At 40.4% G+C, this 20,933-nt stretch overlaps 1 protein-coding gene across 2 annotated transcripts; it reads left to right on the forward strand.

Annotated features, from left to right (window-relative positions):
• On the forward strand, positions 1–17,616 carry LOC115421546 (transitional endoplasmic reticulum ATPase-like). 2 transcript variants are annotated; one of them, XM_030137474.1, is made up of 19 exons: positions 1–145; positions 253–533; positions 848–959; positions 1,043–1,215; positions 2,133–2,275; positions 5,288–5,418; positions 6,030–6,161; positions 6,261–6,363; positions 7,226–7,359; positions 7,549–7,684; positions 7,820–7,932; positions 9,829–9,993; positions 10,076–10,198; positions 10,914–11,126; positions 11,246–11,424; positions 11,515–11,644; positions 16,235–16,393; positions 17,036–17,187; positions 17,282–17,616. In XM_030137474.1, the coding sequence occupies exons 2-19, from the start codon at positions 511–513 to the stop codon at positions 17,388–17,390; spliced, it is 2,430 nt and encodes an 809-aa protein (XP_029993334.1). In that variant the 5' UTR covers positions 1–145; positions 253–510; the 3' UTR covers positions 17,391–17,616. The 2 variants fall into 2 exon arrangements, with proteins under 2 accessions (XP_029993334.1, XP_029993343.1); XM_030137483.1 differs by lacking the exon at positions 848–959.
• The last annotated feature ends 3,317 nt before the right edge of the window (positions 17,617–20,933 follow it).

Raw genomic sequence — 20,933 nt, forward strand, 5'->3', positions numbered from 1 at the left:
AGCAAATATTTACACCCATGAATATTTCACAGTAAGTCAGGAAGTGTTTTTCATGACCAGTTAGGCACCACTGCTTACATTTGCCAGTTTGAAGCGGGGGGAGGTGGAAATATCACGCTATATCTGTCCTGGGACACTCTCCAAGGTAAGTGCATGGGATATCTGTGTACGTGTTGTGTGTGAGTGTGTGTATGTGGTTACAAACAAGACAGGGAAGCAGATGGGCATATTTATCCCTCTACCGATAAACAGATGGGCTGAGGCAGCCACGAACATGGTGGATCAGGGCACTGGAGGAGAGAGGAAAAACTAAAAGCTCACCTCCAGCAAAACAGCACCAGCCAGGTCTGACAGAATTCAAAACGTCCAGCAGTGAACTCAGCACAAAACAGGCCATACCAGATCAGCTCCTGAATGCACCACGGTCAAAGCAGCTGCAAATCTTGGTGAGGGTCTGAGCTGAGGAAACTGAAGATATCTGAAGACTGACAGAGGACAAAGGGGGCCATCATGCCAGGCTCAGGAGGATCAGAGTGAGTCTAACATCTGTATGTCTGTGGGTGAATCTGGGTCACTTAGTGCTTTTAATGTGTATTCTTACTCCTTTAAGTAAAGGACGTTTTTATAGACGTTGACATGTTTCATTGACAGACTGCAGTATAGTCAATCAAGTTTAGAGAACTCCACTTATTTTACATTCAATTCATACTTTTCATGCATTTCAACTACTTTCAGCTGTAGTTGCTATGTGCAGAGTCAAAGAGAGTCTAAATACAGTTCAGAGTCACATGAGGAAATTGGAGCTACTAGTCCAGTGACTGCAATGTGTGTGTCTTGTGTTTGGAAGCTTAAAGGGAGAAGATTTCTCCACTGCCATCCTGAAACAGAAACACAGACCCAACAGACTCATTGTGGATGAAGCTCTTAATGAAGACAGTAGCATTGTCAGCTTATCACAGGTGTGTGTTTGATAGATGACTCTGTAAACCATGTTCAGTACTGGTAGTGACAGTAGCTGTATCTGTGTGTGTTTTTGCACCAGAATAAGATGGAGGAGCTGCAGCTCTTCCGGGGGGACACGGTGGTGTTAAGGGGGAGGAAACGTCGTCAAACAGTGTGTATAGTGCTCACCGATGACACCTGTGGAGAAGATCGAATCCGCATGAACCGTGTGACCCGCAACAACTTGCGTGTGCGGCTCGGTGATGTCATCAGGTAGATGGCAGAGAAGGTTTGATGGGGGTTTTGAGTAGGGATGGGAATTGATAAGAATTTAAAGATTCCGATTCCATTATCGATTTTGCTTATCGATCCAATTCTTTATCAATTCTCTTATCGATTCTCATTGGGTGAGGGAATAAAAGAGTACAAACGAGTTTGTTTGCATTAACTGTCTTTTATATTTCCATCTCTGGACAGAAAATATAACATATACAGATAATGCCGGGCCCGGTTCCAGATAGTCATATGTGAGGTGGCAATCAGGAATGTTTAGAAGGTACATGCCGGTGACGGAAGCGGCAATGGGGGGGGGTCACACCATATGACCATACAAAGTGAAAGTGAAACTTAAGATGCCTTACTAATTCCTTTACGTCTTCCGCTGTTGTGCACCTCATTTTCCTTTTTCCTGCCTTTGGATACTTTATTTGAGGGGGCAGGATGTTTGTTGCCCCCCCAGAACCAAGCTCAGATGACACCCTGGTGTTCACTCTGCTGCTAGATTCACAAGCATCGCTAAGTAGCATATCAAACACATGACATTCCTGCAAATGAATTGCATGCTGTGTGGACAAATGTTTTAGCATATTGGGGAGATTTCCCCCCTTTGGCCCTGGTGCCATCTTTTCACGTGAAATATAGCCATACTTTGGAGCGTTTCTGCCTCGGCACCATGTTGGCTACATTTTAATCCAAAACAATGCAGCGTACATTTGACGCCACCACGCATGTGCAATGAAGGAGGAATCGATAAGCAAAATTGTTACGCAGGCAGGCAAATGATTCCAAAGAATTGAGCGACTGGGAACCAGTTCTCAAAAAGAAACAGTTCTTGATTCCCATCCCTAGTTTTGAGGTCAGTGTATGGGAAATAAAAATCCACTTATGGTTGTCAATGTGTGTGTCCTCAGTATCTCTGCTTGCCCTGATATAAAATATGGGAAAAAAATCCACGTCCTCCCCATAGATGACACCATCCAAGGCCTGACAGGAAACCTCTTTGATGTTTTTCTCAAACCATACTTTCTGGAGGCTTACCGCCCTGTACACAAAGGTACTGCAACACTCCTATCATCATCATCACACATCGATCAGGACAAGAAGAGGGGAAGTAGTAATAATATAGATTATCTCATTCCAGTGAGACCTGCCAGTGGGCGGGCTATAATAGACAGCAAGTGAACATTTAGTCCTCAATGCTGATGTGTTGGAAACACTGAAATGAGCAAATGAAGGATATGAGCAACTTTGACAAAAGACATGGTGATGGCCAAATCAGTGGGTCAGATCATCTCCAGATCTTGTTGTTCATTCCCAGTGTGAAGTGGTTAGAGCTGACCAAAAGTATCTAAAGAATAACCAGATCTCAACCAGTGAAGCATCTATGGGAGTACAACATTATTACCACCTGTCTAATATTGTGTAGGTTCTCCTTTTTCCACAAAAACAGCTCTGACCTGAGGCCTAGACTCCACCAGACCTCTGAAGGTGTGCTGTGGTATCTGGACCAAGATGTTAGCAGCAGATCCCTGAAGTCCTGGAAATAGAGAGGTGGACCTACATGGATCAGATTTATTTGTCCAGCACCTCTCACAGATGATCAGTGGTCCTTCCTTAGTCCATTTTTGGTCGGTACTAACCACTGCAGACCAGGAACACCCAACAAGACCTGCAATTGTGGACATGTTCTGACCTAGTCATCACTGTTACAATACGGACCTCGTCAAAGACACTCAGTTCATTATGTTGAACATTTTGCTGAATGAATGAATGAATGAATGAATCAATCAATCAATCAATCAATCAATCAATCAATCAATCAGTCAATACTATTGCCATTTCTACTGTCTGTGGTCAGAAAGTTATGGCTGATTAGATGTTATTTCCAGATATAACCTACCTTTCCTCATACTCATTGAAATGTAATATCCATTTATGTTGAATTTCCATACATGAAGTTATATCTACAGTGAAAACATATATAGTTCACACACATATATTACATTGCCAACTGTGAGGAAATGCAACTAAATATTTGTTTTTCTTACTATGAGAAAAGATTTGAAACATTTGTATTTGTTATGGTTCTATTTTATGTAATTTATACAGTACATCTACTACACAATGTCTCAGACTCAGATATTGCACTTTCTACATTTGCCAAAAATAAATATCCAAAAGTGTTGAGTTTTAATATTTCTCATATTTCTGAAGGATTTCCTGTTTCTCTATATGTTGAGGTTAAGGTTCTCCTCTTAAGTTACAGTTTTATTCTTTAAACCATCTTTTGTTTGTGGAAAATGCAGTTATTCTTTGTTTTCTATGAGTTTGACTTTTTAGAGGAACATTACTGTCACAGGACATCAATCCTACAACCATATGATGATCTGAAAGAATCAGATGCATGACTAAAATTTCAGCATCTAATAAAGTAGCTGAAATAAGTTCAGCAATTTCAAAAACATCATATGTAAGAGTCAAACACCAACACAAACCATTTTACTCCATAAGGGATACATTTAGCTGACTTTACATTTTAAAGATAGTGGAAGGAAATTGTATGAATGCTTTATAATTGTTTATTAATTATTATTAAGAGTTTACAATGCAATTAATAACATAATTCTCTATGATTTTTTATGAGGGTAGTCTTATTGTTAAACGGTTACTTTACGCAGGCTTGTACTCATGAAGGAGTTACTCTGTGTGTGTGTGTGTGTGTGTGTTTGTGTGTGCATGTGTGTGTGTGTGTGTGTGTGTGTGTGTGTGCAGCATTGGCCATAGCAGCAGCTCCCTTCAATCATAACAACAGACTCAGACTGGAAAAGAGTAAAGACCATGCTGTGTTTCAGAAAACATTCACAACATGCACATTAAAGCAGCTGTAAACAGGATCCAAAAGTGTCATTTATAATAGTAGAACACTGACAGGAACCATTTTACTCCACAGTGACAACTTCTACTTTCTAAACTTTAGCCTTGATTTACGTTTTTTTGTGGTTTTCAATGAAGAACTTTTATTTGTGGTGTCGTGTTTTTAGTACAGTATTAGTGCTTTTACTCAAGTAAAGGATGTGTATGACGTGAAAACATATACTGTGTACGTTTATATTCAAACCCTCTTAGAGAAAGGTCAGAATTTCCTATTTGGAGATGCACTTTGTGTGGCTCTTTTTTTGATGCTCATTTTATACACTGTTGTCCATAAAGTTGTAATAAAATATTTTCACCTCTTTTCATGAAATAATTGTGACAATATGATTTATTCTTGATAAAATGTAACTAAGACTATTATGTAATCCAGGGATGTTTACAGCCCAATGTGATCTCAAGTGGATCAGACCAGGACCGTTAAAAATAATAGCATAATAACTTATAAATAATGACAACAACAAATTTTTGTCTTTGTTTTAGTGCAAAAGAACTCATATTAAATTATGACAATGTTTACATTTACAAACTGTCCTTTCACAGAAAAATGTAAACAACCAGAAAAATAAGTGCAATTTTAACACTAAGCCTCAACATATCATTTATACATCTGCATTATAGATCACAGTGAATCTAAAATATCACAAAACATTTAGCAACAGGCATAATGTTAAACTTTTGGAGTTTGGACTTTGGAGTTGTCATTATTCATAGGTTATTATGCTATCATTTTACTGGTCTGAACCCATTCAGATGAAATTGTCATGTATGTGGCCCCTGAACTGAGTTTGACACCTTGATGTTCACAAATTCATCCCATTGGAACCTTAAGCCGGAGGGGGGGGGGGTTGGCCTATGAGCCGTATGTTTGACACCCCTGACGTAATCATTGCACCTGGTGAAAGGTTATTATTAATGTGTATAAATAGGAATAAAAAGAGGAATGTGTCTGAAAAGCAAATAATTCAACTGTGGACAATGAACGTATATATTCCTGTTTGTATATGATAACATTGTCCTAAATTATAGATGAAACCTGACCCACAGAGTCACATATATTGTGTATTGCATTTCCATATGGGCATTAGGTTATTAGCTTTAATCTCTGAATAACATCAATGTTTTGTCGCAACAGACGATATCTTCCTGGTGAGGGGGAGCATGCGTGCGGTGGAGTTCAAGGTGGTGGAAACAGACCCCAGCCCACATTGCATTGTTGCCCCAGACACCGTCATCTACTGTGAGGGAGAGCCAATCAAAAGAGAGGTCTGTGAGAAGTCTTGTGTATTTGTATTTGTATTTATTTATTTAGTTACAGGACAGTGTGTATTGGCATTAGTTACAAAGAACAAGATGCATGCACCAGTTTTAGCAGAGAAGCTAATTTCCATCTGTTGTCCTGGGCAAACGACTAACACAACAAACATCACTTAGATTACAAAGTCCTAATATACTGAAAGAAAAGCGTTAAACATGACAGACATAGGAAAGTCTGCTCAGACTGAACGGCTTCAGCCAAATACATAAAACAGGGCTTAAATTCTAAAAAATACACTAACTGTCCTAGAACAGGAATAAGATATATAAGAAAGAAAGAGAAGGGGAGAAGAAGAGAGAGAGAAGGAAAAAAAAGAGAGACTAAGATGAATAAATAAATAGATAAATAAGCTAATTGTGCAATTGCGCACACACACCCAGACACATGTTTGTGTCTGGGTGTGTGTGAGGTCTTATGTGTTTACATTAGTGCTATAATACAGATGATCTAATATCAGACTGAGGGTGATACTCCTTCTTGTTGCTGGTGCATGCTAACTGCTGCCATTGGGATCCTTAATCCATCCTGTTTAGACTGTTTACTACCTTACATGTGACAGGACGAAGAGGAGACACTTAATGACGTGGGCTATGACGACATCGGCGGCTGTCGGAAACAGCTTGCCCAGATCAAAGAGATGGTGGAGCTTCCTTTAAGACACCCTGGGCTTTTCAAGGCCATCGGAGTTAAGGTGCTGTGTCATAAACATATAGGTCTCAAACTGTCACTCCAGGTCATTCTTTGCATACCTGTTTCTTTTCTTAATCTCTCCTGTCTTCTTTTTTCTCAGCCTCCCAGAGGTATTCTGCTGTACGGTCCTGCAGGGACAGGAAAGACCCTGGTGGCCCGGGCTGTAGCCAATGAAACCGGTGCCTTCTTCTTCCTCATCAATGGTGAGACTTTCTTATGTTGACAGACCTTATAAAAAGTATTTCACATGTTCATATGTATGCATACAGTACTGGACAATTTGGAGGTACGTGTACTTAAGTATATCTGTTTTCTGCTACTTTATCCACTGCTTATTCAAAGACAAATAGAATCTACAGCTTTAGTTACTGTTAGGATAAAGATTTTATACAGCTGATAATATAACAAGCATTTAAATACAACACATAAAGACTGAATCATTTGTTACTGATAGTTTTACCTCTTTAAAAAAGTAGTGGAGTTGTGAACAGCTTCACCAAACGGTAAAGGTCTGATGTGGTTTTATTTCAGTAAATTGATCAGAGTCAACCAATATCTAAAAGAGACAAAGAATAGCAAAAAATCTGAGACGAGATGAGATGAGATGAGACCAATCAGACCTTATTCATTCTTCTATTACGATAGAATAGAATAGAATAGAATAGAATAGAATAGAATAGAATAGAATAGAATGTCTTTATTGCCATTTTACAGGTACAACAAAATTTAAAAAGTGCATTCATCCTAGGTGTCATAAAAAAGCATAAATAATGTATATTATAGAGTATAAAAACTAAAATATAAAAGAAAAACCCTAGAAATATCTTAGATGTATATGGTGCCCCAGTATTAAAACATACATAATAATATATCAGTCACAGAGACCAAGAACATACTTTAACCACATTTTATAGTGACAGTATAAGTATTTATGTACTTTTACTTAACCTCCTGAGACCCAGGAAAGTAAAAGTTACTAATTGTCCTGATTGCAAACAGCATAATGCAACAGTTCTTTTACTTATAACTAAAGGAACTCAATACTTCTTCCACCTCTGTGAAAAGGGCCTGAGATCATGAGTAAACTGGCTGGAGAGTCAGAGAGCAACCTAAGAAAGGCTTTTGAAGAAGCAGAGAAAAACGCTCCTGCCATCATCTTTATCGATGAACTGGACGCCATTGCTCCCAAGAGAGAGAAGGTAAACAACAGGAAGTAAATAAATGCCTGTTTCTGCAGAATTACATCAATATACAACTGTGTATGAGGTAGAAATGGTGTCTGATCTGGTGGATGTAGAGCGTGTCTACAACTTTACTGAGCTCAGACAAAAAGAAAATGTGTTACCCTGTGATTGCATGTGTGTGTATGTGTGTGTCCTTGTGTGTAGACCCATGGGGAAGTGGAGAGGCGCATAGTCTCCCAGCTTCTGACCCTGATGGATGGCCTCAAGCAAAGAGCCCATGTGGTTGTCATGGCAGCAACAAACCGACCTAACAGTGTGGACCCTGCACTGAGACGTTTTGGTCAGGACAGCTAAAATCAATACACACACACACATACACACACACACACATGCACACACACACGCGCACACACTCACACACACACTCACACAGTACAGTACAGATGGATATAAATATGGTGATGTCTCTCTTCAGGCAGGTTTGACCGTGAGATTGACATTGGAATCCCAGACGCCACTGGCAGACTGGAGATCTTGCAGATCCACACCAAAAACATGAAACTGGCAGACGACGTTGACTTGGAGAGGGTGAGATGAAGCAGACACAGGCAAAAATAAAAGTTATTTCATTTAAATGACACTGAACAGTAGAGGTGGACCTGTAATGTACAATCACATTCAAGTTCCAGATTTATTGTATGAAGTGTTTGAAGCAAAATCTGTCTCATAAGCTACTGGACTGTCACAGACAAAGCAGTTTTTTTTTTACCTTATGCAGGAATTTAATGCACTACTGCGGTGTCAAAGTATTATGCTATGCTTTGAAATATACATAACATACAGGCACAACACTTTTTTGTCTGTGAAGAGAAGACTTCCAGTTGCAGGTTTGATCAGTCCAGAACACCTTCTTCCAGTCTTCAGTAGTCCACTGGCGGTGTTTCATGGCCCAGCCAAGCCTCTTTTTCTTATTCTGAAGTCTCACCAATGGCTTTCTTGCTGCAACTCGACCCATCAAACCTGCAACTGGAAGTCTTCTCTTCACAGTGTAAACTGAGACTTGCTTATTACGACCACTGTTGAGCTGTGCTTGAAGCTGTTGTCCTGTCAGTCACCTATCACTCAAGCTGTTGACTGTCAGAAACTTGTCTTCTGATTGTGTTGTGTCTTTGGCTCTGCCAGACCTCTTCCTGTCAGCATTTCCTCCAGTTTCTGAGTGCCTTTGGATGGTGAAGGAAACTGGACTTACTGACACCTGGACTTTCTTGGCAATTTCTCTGTAGGACAGACCTACATTTTAAGTGTTCTGATGGTCTGTCTCTCTTCTATCATTAATTGCCTTTTCTTCTTTTCCATTTTTATAGTAACACTCTACTTTCTGCAGTACAATACTGTTCAAATAATGCTCACATCGGTATGGTACCAAAGTGTGTTCCAACACTACTTTTATACAGACAGAGGGGGTTGGAAGGAATTCAGAAACGTTGGGACACCTGTAGAAATTGGTAGCACTAACTTTCGAGGCTTGATCAACCTCCATTGCTGCAGAACTGCTTTAAGTTGTTAACCCATTTCTTGTTCGCCTTTTGTATAATTCTGAAATGTACATTATTTTTCAGTTTTGTTTAACCTTACGTTTTTTTGATTTGGTGTTTTTTTTTTTACCTCTGGCAGTTTACCGCTTACCTTTGTACCATTTCAAGCTGTTCATTGGACTTGAACTGCTTGAATTTCAATACAAAACTGGAAAATTGGGGTGTTGTAAAACTTCTGATTGGTAGTGTATGTTTATATCATTAAATAGTGTCTTTAGATTTTGTACCAGCACTTTTTTTTTTCTTTTTCTTTTTTTTTTTTTTTACAAATTCTTTTATGTACAAAACTGCTGCTGTTTTATCTTTATAGTACAGTACAGTGTAAATTTGAATGCCAAATAAAGTCTGTCTATGTCCATATACATAATAGATGTAACTCAACTAGGTTTTTGTTTTTGTTTTGTTTTTTTAACATTTTGTGCTTTATATTTGATTGATTTTATATATAAGCTGAGACAACTGAAAAAAAGACTGCAGAGTAATGTTAGAGCTCTTTTCAGGTATATGTGAATAGATACTTTTCAGTTAAAAGGTGTCAGACTCATTTAATATCCGTTTGTGCTGCTGATAATACTGGGTGACAGCAGTGGTTTACAGGTGGTTTCTGTGGTGGTTTTTTGTTTTTTCTCTAACTTGAGAATATGCATGATCTTCGGGTTTATTATTATTACATTATTATTGTTAATATTTATTAGCAAGCTTCAACCAATGCATGCATTAAAATACTGAAGGCATTTTAGGGACTAACATTGACATTATTGGATTTTGGACTTTTTAAGGAGCCTCAGAAACCATGAGAAAAGCTGGGTACTAAAAGGCTCAGAGGAGGTGAAATTTGGCTTAGTTTTAAAATGATTGCGTGATTAACCAACCCCTGAACATTTGTCAGATTGGCACAGAGACCCACGGCCATGTGGGCGCTGACCTGGCTGCTCTGTGCTCAGAGGCTGCTCTACAGGCCATTCGCAAGAAGCTGACCCTCATAGACCTGGAGGATGAGTCTATAGACGCCGACCTGCTGAACTCACTGGCGGTCACCATGGATGATTTCCAAGTATGTAAACACACTCATGCAACTTGTCACTCTTCTAATACTTTAATAAATGACCAAATGGGTAGTTTTTGCTTCCATTTAGTGGGCCCTCAGTCAGAGCAACCCATCAGCCCTGAGAGAAACTGTGGCCGAGGTGCCTCAGGTCAACTGGGAGGACATCGGAGGCCTGGATGAGGTCAAAAGAGAACTTCAAGAGCTGGTTCAGGTAGAGGAAACAGTCATATGCCGCGTTTCCACTATGTGGTACCGGCTTGGCTCAACTCGACTTGACTCGGCCTTTTTGCGTTTCCATTATGAAAAAGGACCTGGAATCTGGTATCCAGTACTACTTTTTTGGAATCACCTCCGCTGAGGTTCCAAGACTGGGGAACAGATACTAAAACATGACTTGTAAACACTGCAGAACACTGATTGGTCAGAGAGTTACCCGCCGTTTTACAAAAACCAGATGCAGAAGTTTACAGTAAACATAGTGGTAGGTTAATCCACATGATGACAGCCTGCAAAACTACACCATTCAGTCAGGAGATTCAGTCTTTGATGGCCGACGTAAAAATTCAGCATGAACTTGACGAGACAACATGCAATGAGTGAGTTTATCAGCGACTCTCTGAGCAGACGACACGGAAGTGACGCGCCACATCGCTATGACGTCCAGGTACTCCGAAGTCGGTAGTATCCTTGAATGGAAACGGTCTCCGGGAATAGGACCTAGTACCCGAGTCGAGCCGAGTCAAATCAAGCCAGTTCCACGTAATGGAAATGCAGCAATACATTCATGCCATCAGACTCTAAACCTAATAAAAGAGTAGAAGAGATCTCAGTCCCAATGGGGTTTTATCTGGTTAAGTAAAGGTTTAATCAAAAAAAAAGAGAAAAACAACATACCAACTTGAGGAAATCTATCTCCCTCTCCTCAGTACCCAGTTGAGTATCCAGACAAGTTCCTGAAGTTTGGGATGACCCCATCCAGAGGGGTGTTGTTCTATGGACCCCCAGGATGTGGGAAAACCCTGCTGGCAAAGGCCATCGCCAACGAGTGCCAGGCAAACTTTGTCTCCATTAAAGGCCCTGAGATGCTCACCATGTGGTTTGGTGAGTCCGAGGCGAATGTCAGAGACGTCTTTGATAAGGTGAGAGCAGAGACCAGATGAAAAAACAATAAGGCACAAGCAGGAAAACTTCCTGCGTGTTTTTCTGTGATTTAAACTGTGACACTACCAACCCCTCTGGTGTTTTCCTTATGCTTCAGGCCAGACAGGCAGCACCTTGTATCTTATTTTTCGATGAGTTGGACTCCATTGCCAAATCCAGAGGAGGAGGGCATTCAGACGCCGGTGGTGCAGCCGACAGAGTCATCAACCAGATACTCACAGAGATGGACGGCATGTCTGACAAGAAGAACGTTTTCATCATCGGTGCCACCAACAGGTGTGCAAGCAGTTTTACAGATCTGGTGAAATCAAAATCTCAGTTCATCTTCCTTTCCTGCTCACACTCTTCACTCCTTAATCCTCCCAGACCTGACATCATAGACTCCGCCATCTTGCGGCCAGGACGTCTGGACCAGCTCATCTACATCCCCCTCCCAGACAAACCTTCACGCACAGCGATCCTGCGTGCAAATCTACGCAAGTCTCCTGTTGCACGTGTTAGTTGATAGTACAAGCAGAAAGAAACAAATTTCTCTTTTCACTGTGTTCAGCCACACATTTATAGTTTTAGGAAAACTCCCCCTGAAATGTTATAGAGTACAGATACTTTATATGCCTTAACTTTTTGATTATTTTTCTGGAAAATATTTGAAATTGGGCAAAAACACTGAAAAAAAAATGAAAGCATAGTAAAGTTAGATCCTTCTTGCATCCAGCATTACATGAGCTTTCCACCAAAACAAATATACTCACTAGTAGGGATGTAACGATTACCGGTATAACAATAAACTGCGGTAAAATTCCCGACAGTTAGTATTACCATTTAAATTGTAATTATCATAATAACCGTGTTTGATTACTGCACTTTGGAAACTCACGGTACTGCTCATTTCATGGAGAAGCTGCGGCATTCCTGGTGCGCATGCAATGTTTGGCCTCTGAAAACATGGCTGAAGGCACCTGCATGGACAGCACTGTGTTTTTTGGGGATAGTGACCCAGTCTGAGTGCACAGAGAGAGAGAGAGAGAGAGAGAGAGAGAGAGAGAGAGAGAGAGAGATGTAAGGGGGGACCAGTCTGGGCGCACAAAGAGAGAAAGACAGAATGAGACCATCTATCTATCTATCTATCTATCTATCTATCTATCTATCTATCTATCTATCTATCTATCTATCTATCTATCTATCTATCTATCTAAATTTTTGTTACTTAGTTTACTGTATTATGTTATGGATGAATTTCTGGCTACATGAACTGAAGAGAAAGCTTGACTTAACCCCTAGGGGTCCACGGTCACGGCTCCGTGACTGAATCACATGACACTTTCAACACGTCGTGGCATTGGAAGTCAGTCAGGTAGACCACATTTGCATTTAAAAGTGCGGACTTGAAACACTCTCCCGCTTTTTATTTGATGTTGATAGAGTAAATACAATCGGAGATATGACGCTGCGCTCTCATTGGCTGGCGTTCTGTGACGCTGCGCTCTCATTGGCTGGCGTTCTGTGATGCTACGCTCTCATTGGCTGTCGTTCTGTGACCCTACGCTCTCATTGGCTGACATTTTGTGACGCTATGCTCTCATTGGCTGCTGTTCTGTGATGCTGCGCTCTCATTGACTGACGTTCTGTGACTCTGCGCTCTCATTACCTGATGTTTTGTGACGCTGCGCTCTCATTGGCTGATGTTCTGTGACGCTAAGCTCTCATTGGCTATCGTTCTGTGACGCTGCGCTCTCATTGGCTGGCGTTTTGTGATGCTGCGCTCTCATTGGCTGGCGTTCTGTGACGCTGTGCTCTCATTGGCTGGCGTTTTGTGATGCTGCGCTCTCATTGGCTGTTGTTCTGTGACCCTATGCTCTCATTGGCTGACGTTCTGTGACGCTGCACTCTCATTGGCTGACGTTTTGTGACACTGCACTCTCATTTGCTGGTGTTTTGTGACACTGCGCTGTCATTGGCTCTCGTTCTGTGACGCTGCGCTCTCATTGGCTGGCGTTTTGTGATGCTACACTCTCATTGGCTGTTGTTCTGTGACCCTACGCTCTCATTGGCTGACGTTCTGTGACGCTGCACTCTCATTGGCTGACGTTTTGTGACACTGCACTCTCATTTGCTGGTGTTTTGTGACACTGCGCTGTCATTGGCTCTCGTTCTGTGACGCTGCGCTCTCATTGGCGGGCGTTTTGTGACACTGCGCTGTCATTGGCTGGCGTTCTGTGACGCTGTGCTCTCATTGGCTGGCGTTTTGTGATGCTGCGCTCTCATTGGCTGTTGTTCTGTGACCCTACGCTCTCATTGGCTGACGTTCTGTGACGCTGCACTCTCATTGGCTGACGTTTTGTGACACTGCACTCTCATTTGCTGGTGTTTTGTGACACTGCGCTGTCATTGGCTCTCGTTCTGTGACGCTGCGCTCTCATTGGCTGGCGTTTTGTGATGTTACACTCTCATTGGCTGTTGTTCTGTGACCCTACGCTCTCATTGGCTGACGTTCCGTGACGCTGCGCTCTCATTGGCTGACGTTTTGTGATGCTGTGCTCTCATTTGCTGGTGTTTTGTGACGCTGCGCTCTCATTGGCTGATGTTCTATGATGCTACGCTCTCATTGGCTGTCGTTCTGTGACCCTACGCTCTCATTGGCTGACATTTTGTGACGCTATGCTCTCATTGGCTGCTGTTCTGTGATGCTGCGCTCTCATTGGCTGACGTTCTGTGACTCTGCGCTCTCATTACCTGATGTTTTGTGACGCTGCGCTCTCATTGGCTGATGTTCTGTGACGCTAAGCTCTCATTGGCTGTCGTTCTGTGACGCTGCGCTCTCATTGGCGGGCGTTTTGTGACACTGCGCTGTCATTGGCTGGCGTTCTGTGACGCTGTGCTCTCATTGGCTGGCGTTTTGTGATGCTGCGCTCTCATTGGCTGTTGTTCTGTTACCCTACGCTCTCATTGGCTGACGTTCTGTGACGCTGCGCTCTCATTGGCGGGCGTTTTGTGACACTGCGCTGTCATTGGCTGGCGTTCTGTGACGCTGTGCTCTCATTGGCTGGCGTTTTGTGATGCTGCGCTCTCATTGGCTGTTGTTCTGTTACCCTACGCTCTCATTGGCTGACGTTCTGTGACGCTGCACTCTCATTGGCTGACGTTTTGTGACACTGCACTCTCATTTGCTGGTGTTTTGTGACACTGCGCTGTCATTGGCTCTCGTTCTGTGACGCTGCGCTCTCATTGGCTGGCGTTTTGTGATGCTACACTATCATTGGCTGTTGTTCTGTGACCCTACGCTCTCATTGGCTGACGTTCCGTGACGCTGCGCTCTCATTGGCTGACGTTTTGTGACGCTGTGCTCTCATTTGCTGGTGTTTTGTGACGCTGCGCTCTCATTGGCTGATGTTCTATGATGCTGCGCTCTCATTGGCTGACGTTCTGTGACGCTGCGCTCTCTTGGGTTTTGTTCTGTGATGCTGCGCTCTCATTGGCTGGCGTTCTATGATGCTGCGCTCTCATTGGCTGATGTTCTGTGATGCTGCGCTCTCATTGGCTGGCGTTTTGTGATGCTGCGCCCTCATTGGCTGACGATTTGTGATGCTGCGCCCTCATTGGCTGGCGTTTTGTTACGCTGCGCTCTCATTGGCTGACGTTTTGTGACGCTGTGCTCTCATTGGCTTGCGTTCTGTAATGCTGCGCTCTCATTGGCTGATGTTCTGTGATGCTGCGCTCTCATTGGCTGGCGCGCTCTCATTGGCAGATGTGCTGTGACTCTGCACTCTCTTTGGCAGACGTTGTGTGACACTGTGCTCTCATTGGCTGACGTTTTGTGATGCTGCGCTCTCATTGGCTGACGTTTTATGACGCTGCATTCTCATTGGCTGACGTTCTGTGATGCTGCGCTCTCATTGGCTGGTGTTCTGTGACCCTGTCCTCTCATTGGCTGGCGTTTTGTGATGCTGCGCTCTCGTTGACTGATGTTTTTTGACGCTGCGCTCTCATTGGCTGACGTTTTGTGACACTGCACTCTCATTTGCTGGCGTTTTGTGACGCTACGCTGTCATTGGCTCTCGTTCTGTGACGCTGTGCTCTAATTGGCTGGCGTTCTGTGACGCTGCGCTCTCATTGGCTGATGTTCTGTGACGCTGCGCTCTCATTGGCTGATGTTCTGTGACGCTGCGCTCTCACTGGCTGGTGTTTTGTGATGCTGTGCTCTCATTGGCTGACGTTTTGTGACCCTGCAGTCTCATTGGTTCTCATTCTGTGATGCTGCGCTCTCATTGTCTGATGTTTTGTGACGCTGCGCTCTCAATGGCTCTCGTTCTCTGACGCTGCTCTCTAATTGGCTGGCGTTCTGTGACGCTGCGCTCTCATTAGCAGATGTGCTGTGATGCTGTGCTGTCATTGGCTGTCGTTCTGTGACACTGCGCTCTCATTGGCAGACATTCTGCCATGCTGCGCCCTCATTGGCTGGCATTCTGTGAAGCTGCGCCCTCATTGGCTGGCATTTTGTGACGCTGCGCTCTCAATGGCTGATGTTTTGTGACGCTCCGCTCTCATTGGCTGGTGTTCTGTGACGCTGCACTCCCACTGGCTGATATTCTGGGTAGCTGTCTCTCTCTCTCTCTCTCTCTCTCTCTCTCTCTCTATGGTAACATCTTTAATGCACATTTGTATGTTTGATGTTTACATGTTAATATTTGAATGTTTCTGCCAACAGAAAGTACATTGTGCCTTTTATTTTTTATTTATTTATTTTTCAAAATACAACTTGGTTAAATTATTTCAGTGTGTATAACTACTTTTAATTTTGAGCACAATTTCAACAATACTGCAATAATAATGATAATTTTGGTCACAGTAACCATGATATGAAATTGTCATATCATTACATCCCTACTCACTAGTAAACACTTTATAATCATCAAAACTCTGACAAAACTCTTAGTAACTATGATTTAATAGCATATTTTTGTCATTAACAAGTAACTAATGACAACTACATTTATTTTGTAACCTTATGACATCGCTTGTTACATCTGTGTAGTTAATCCCTAACACTGCCCTTTAGTAGTATTCTTTTTGTTCTTGTTTTCTATAGGATGTGGATCTAGAGTATTTGTCTGGAATCACAGATGGATTTTCCGGAGCTGACCTGACAGAAATCTGCCAGCGAGCTTGTAAATTAGCGATTCGAGAGGCTATTGAAGCCGAGATCAAAGCTGAGCGTCAGAGGCAGAACAGGCCGGGCATCCCTATGGTCAGACTGCACTTCTATACACTATACTATGTTGCCCTTATTTATACTATACTATACTATACTATACTATACTATACTGCCCTTATTTATACTATACTACACTATACTATACTACACTATACTATACTAGCCTTATTTATACTAAACTATACTACAATATACTATACTATACTATACTTATTTATACTATACTATACTACACTTATTTATACTATACTATACTATACTGCCCTTATTTATACTATACTACACTACACCACACTATACTATACTATCCTTATTTTTACTAAACTATACTACAGTATACTATACTATACTTATTAATACTATACTATACTATACTATACTATACTATACTAGCCTTATTTATACTATACTATACTATACTATATTAGCCTTATCTATACTATACTATACTATACTATACTATACTGTGTAATTCTGACAGATTAACACACTCCACTCCTCACTAGTACCAGGCTGTGTGTGCTTGGTACAGAATGAGATGGTGGAAGATAAAAAGTTCCCTAAAGGGCGGCTGTATGTTTTGTAATTTTCAGCCTTTGGACTGGGAACACACACACACCTTACACTGTACTTGTGAAGTCTGTTTTTTTCTCCTAATGTTTTCCCTGTGTGCAGGATGAGGACTATGATCCAGTCCCAGAGATCAGGAAGGACCACTTTGAGGAGGCAATGCGCTTTGCTCGGCGTTCCGTCAGTGACAATGACATTCGTAAATATGAGATGTTTGCTCAAACGCTGCAGCAGAGCCGAGGATTTGGAAACTTTAGGTACACTTACATATCGGCAAACACAGGAAATATAAAAGTGCGTACAAGGCTTCAAGACACATTCAGTGCATCTTGTATTTTCCTTTCCATGCAGGTTTCCTTCTGCTACAGGTACAGCACAGCCTGGGGGTCAGGGGTCAAGTCCTGGGTCCGGAAGACCGAGCCTTTACAGAAATGAAGGAGATGATGACCTCTATCAATGATAAAAGCTCCTCTTCCCCTCTTCACTCTGTTTTTAGAGGAAAATATGGGACTGGAAGTGGAGTTTAATAAATGGAAACATGAGCGTATTCAAATATCAATAGAATCATATCATTAAAAACTCTTTTCAAGGCTTTTAATAACAGGGAAGAGCAACCAGTATGAAAAATAATAGACTAAAAATGATCTTACAATATTTAGTTTAATGGAAAAAAAATAGAATTACTACATTTGGAATAAAATTTGAAACCTAACAAAGGTATGAGTTTGCACGCTGCACTTTGAGCTGTGTTGGTGTATTACTTATGTATGAGATTAAAATTTGCTTAGTAAATTGTTGTTTATGTCAGTGTGATTATTCTTAGGGGGTTGATTTTCAATTAGACTGCAGCATTTTTATATCTGTCACGTGGGGGTAGAGTTCGCTGCTGGTTTCATCTATTATCTGCAATGTTTCATCTAACAGTTTTAACTTTTGTGATACAGACTTTCTTTTTTTTTTTTTTTCTAAGTATTTGATGCATTCATTGCTGCTCCCTAAAATTTACAGATTTCAGCCAGTGACAAAGAAAGGAAATGAGATTTTACACCATTTCTACCCAAAAGTACAACTAAAGGCTTCTGAACATGTTACATGATTAAAATTGATTAAATTTACACCTCTTTGAAGGTGACATAGTTTTACTAACTATTAAATAGACTTAATGTAAGACAGCCAATATGTAAAAGCCACCATTAGGTTTATTGTTTTAGAAACATTCTAATAACCACACGTGTAATTCCCAGTCTCTGTATTTAGATAAAACCAGGATTAGAGGAAATATATACATGTTTAACGTGACCTCCCTTTGCATGAAGTAGGATCCATTTGTTCAGTTAACACTGTGCAGATAGTTTTCTTTTTGTATTTTCTTGTTGTCTCTGTGGCTCAGACTGAATAATAAAAATGAATGTTCCTAATCCTGTAAAAACAATAAAACTAAAGGTTGTGTAAAATGTTTGCACAGCACTGTAATCATTTGATAAAATGCTTCTGCATTTACACCACATGCACCAAGTATTCTCTCAAAATAGATTTAAAAACTGAAATTATCGACTAAGTCTCCAAAAATACTGTATAAAATGTACTCTTCATATTTTAACCTATTTGACCCCTTTAATACTGCAGTTTACAGGTTCAGTGTGCTGTTTTCTCTGTGATATCACTTCTGACACATTTATTACCCTTGCCCCCCCCAAAGGGGAGGCAAGGGCTATTGTTTTTGGTTCAGTTTTTTAATACTCTGGCAACAAAACCATAGGTTCAATTCATACCAAATTGGGTTTTTATAGATTGCCAGTGACCCAAAATAGAGGTCATTACATTTTGGGAAAAGTAGGTCAAAGTTCAAATTTTTTATGATTTTTTTTTTTCATCTTTTTTTTCTCCCATTTACTAATAATGGGGGGAATTTTAAATGTTTATAAAAACATCAATTTCGTCTCAATTTACTTCAAACTTGGCACATATGTAGAGGCAGTTGATATGCTGACATCAGCACACACATAGACATGATGACATCAGCTGGATCCATGCCAAAATAAGCTACAATATGTGTGAGGGGCGGGGTTTGTTGTGCCTGGCACCACTTGTTAACAATCTAATCAATATATTTTGCTTATATGAGGGCTGTTCAATAAGTTCATGGCCTCACCCAGAAATACTGGTTGTTATAATACAGGATGTTACATTCTTTCGTGATGGGATAGTGATGCTTGAACATCGATGGACCAAGTGCATTGCTGTAAATGGAGATTATGTTGAAAAATAAAATATAAATTATCAGTCTGTGTTGTTCTGTTCTGGGTGAGGCCATATATATACATACACACACACACACACACACATACATATATATATATATATATATATATATATATATATATATATATATATATATATATATATATATATATATATACACACACACATACATACATATATATATATATATATACACACACACACATATACATACATTCATATACATATATATACACATACACATACATACATTCATATACATATATGTATATATATATATATATATATATATATATATATATATATATATATATATATATATATATATATATATGTGTGTGTGTGTGTGTGTGTGTGTATATATATATATATATATATATATATATATATACTGAACAAAAATATAAATGCACGACTTTTGTTTTTGCTCCCATTTTTCATGAGCTGAACTGAAAGATCTAAAACTTTTTCTGTGTACACACAAGGTTTATTTCTCTCAAATATTGTTCACAAATCTGTCTAAATTTGTGTTAGTGAACACTTCTTCTTTGCTGAGATAATCCATCCACCTCACAGGTGTGGCATATCAAGATGCTGATTAGACCGGCATGATTTTTGCACAGGTGTGCCTTAGGCTGGCCACAATAAAAAGCCACTCTAAAATGTGCAGTTTTATCACACAGCACAATACCACAGATGTCACAAGTTTTGAGGGAATATGCAATTGGCATGCTGACTTCAGGAATCTCCTTCAGAGCTTTTGCCTGTGAATTGAATGTTCATTTCTCTGCCATCAGCCATCTCCAAAGCTGTTTCAGAGAATTCATGAAGAAGACTGTGCGAGGAAAATGGTGGTCACACCAAATACTGACTGGTTTTCTGACCCCCCTGGACCACCCAATACAGTAAAACTGCACATTTAGAGTGGCCTTTTATTGTGGCCAGCCTAAGTCACACCTGTGCAATAATCATGCTGTCTGATCAGCATCTTGATATGCCACACCTGTGAAGTGGATGGATTATCTCAGCAAAGGACAAAGGAGAAGTGTTCACTAACACAGATTTAGACAAATTTATGAACAATATTTGAGAGAAATAGGCCTTTTGTGTACATAGAAAAAGTTTTAGATCTTTGCATTCAGCTCATGAAAAATGGGAGCAAAAACAAAAGTCGTGCATTTATATTTTTGTTCAGTGTATATATATATATATATATATATATATATACATTTAGAAATACTATTTATTTCAGTATAAATTCATACACAATGGAATATTACTAAAAACAAAAGCGGTGATAGAAATTATGGTCCGGTACAAATCAAGGTTTTCAGGATTTAAGTCGTTACATTTAAGACATATCACACCTTTTCAGAATGGACCCAGACTATAGGGATGCTACCAATAATATTATGTGATTACTCATTTTTACAATGTACACCTTTTTTCCCCCAACATTTTCACATATTCTTTATGTGACTCTTATTCCTTTATACCTAAAGATCCTGATTTGGCTAAAAAAAAAAAAAAAAAAAAAAAAAGTTAACTTATTTATTTTTGTCAAGCTTAGATTGGATTGAACTTTGTTGGAGAATTGTCTTTGGGTAAACACAAAGAAACAGGATATGCATAAAAAGCAAAGGCATAGTTCCACAGAAATCAAAATCAGTAATAAAAAGTAAGGTTAAAAAACAAACTCACACCCACAAACCTGAGGGGCTGGAGCGTCAAACAAGCACAA

Source organism: Sphaeramia orbicularis, chromosome 1 (assembly GCF_902148855.1).
Source record: "Sphaeramia orbicularis chromosome 1, fSphaOr1.1, whole genome shotgun sequence".
Lineage (NCBI taxonomy): Eukaryota > Metazoa > Chordata > Actinopteri > Kurtiformes > Apogonidae > Sphaeramia > Sphaeramia orbicularis.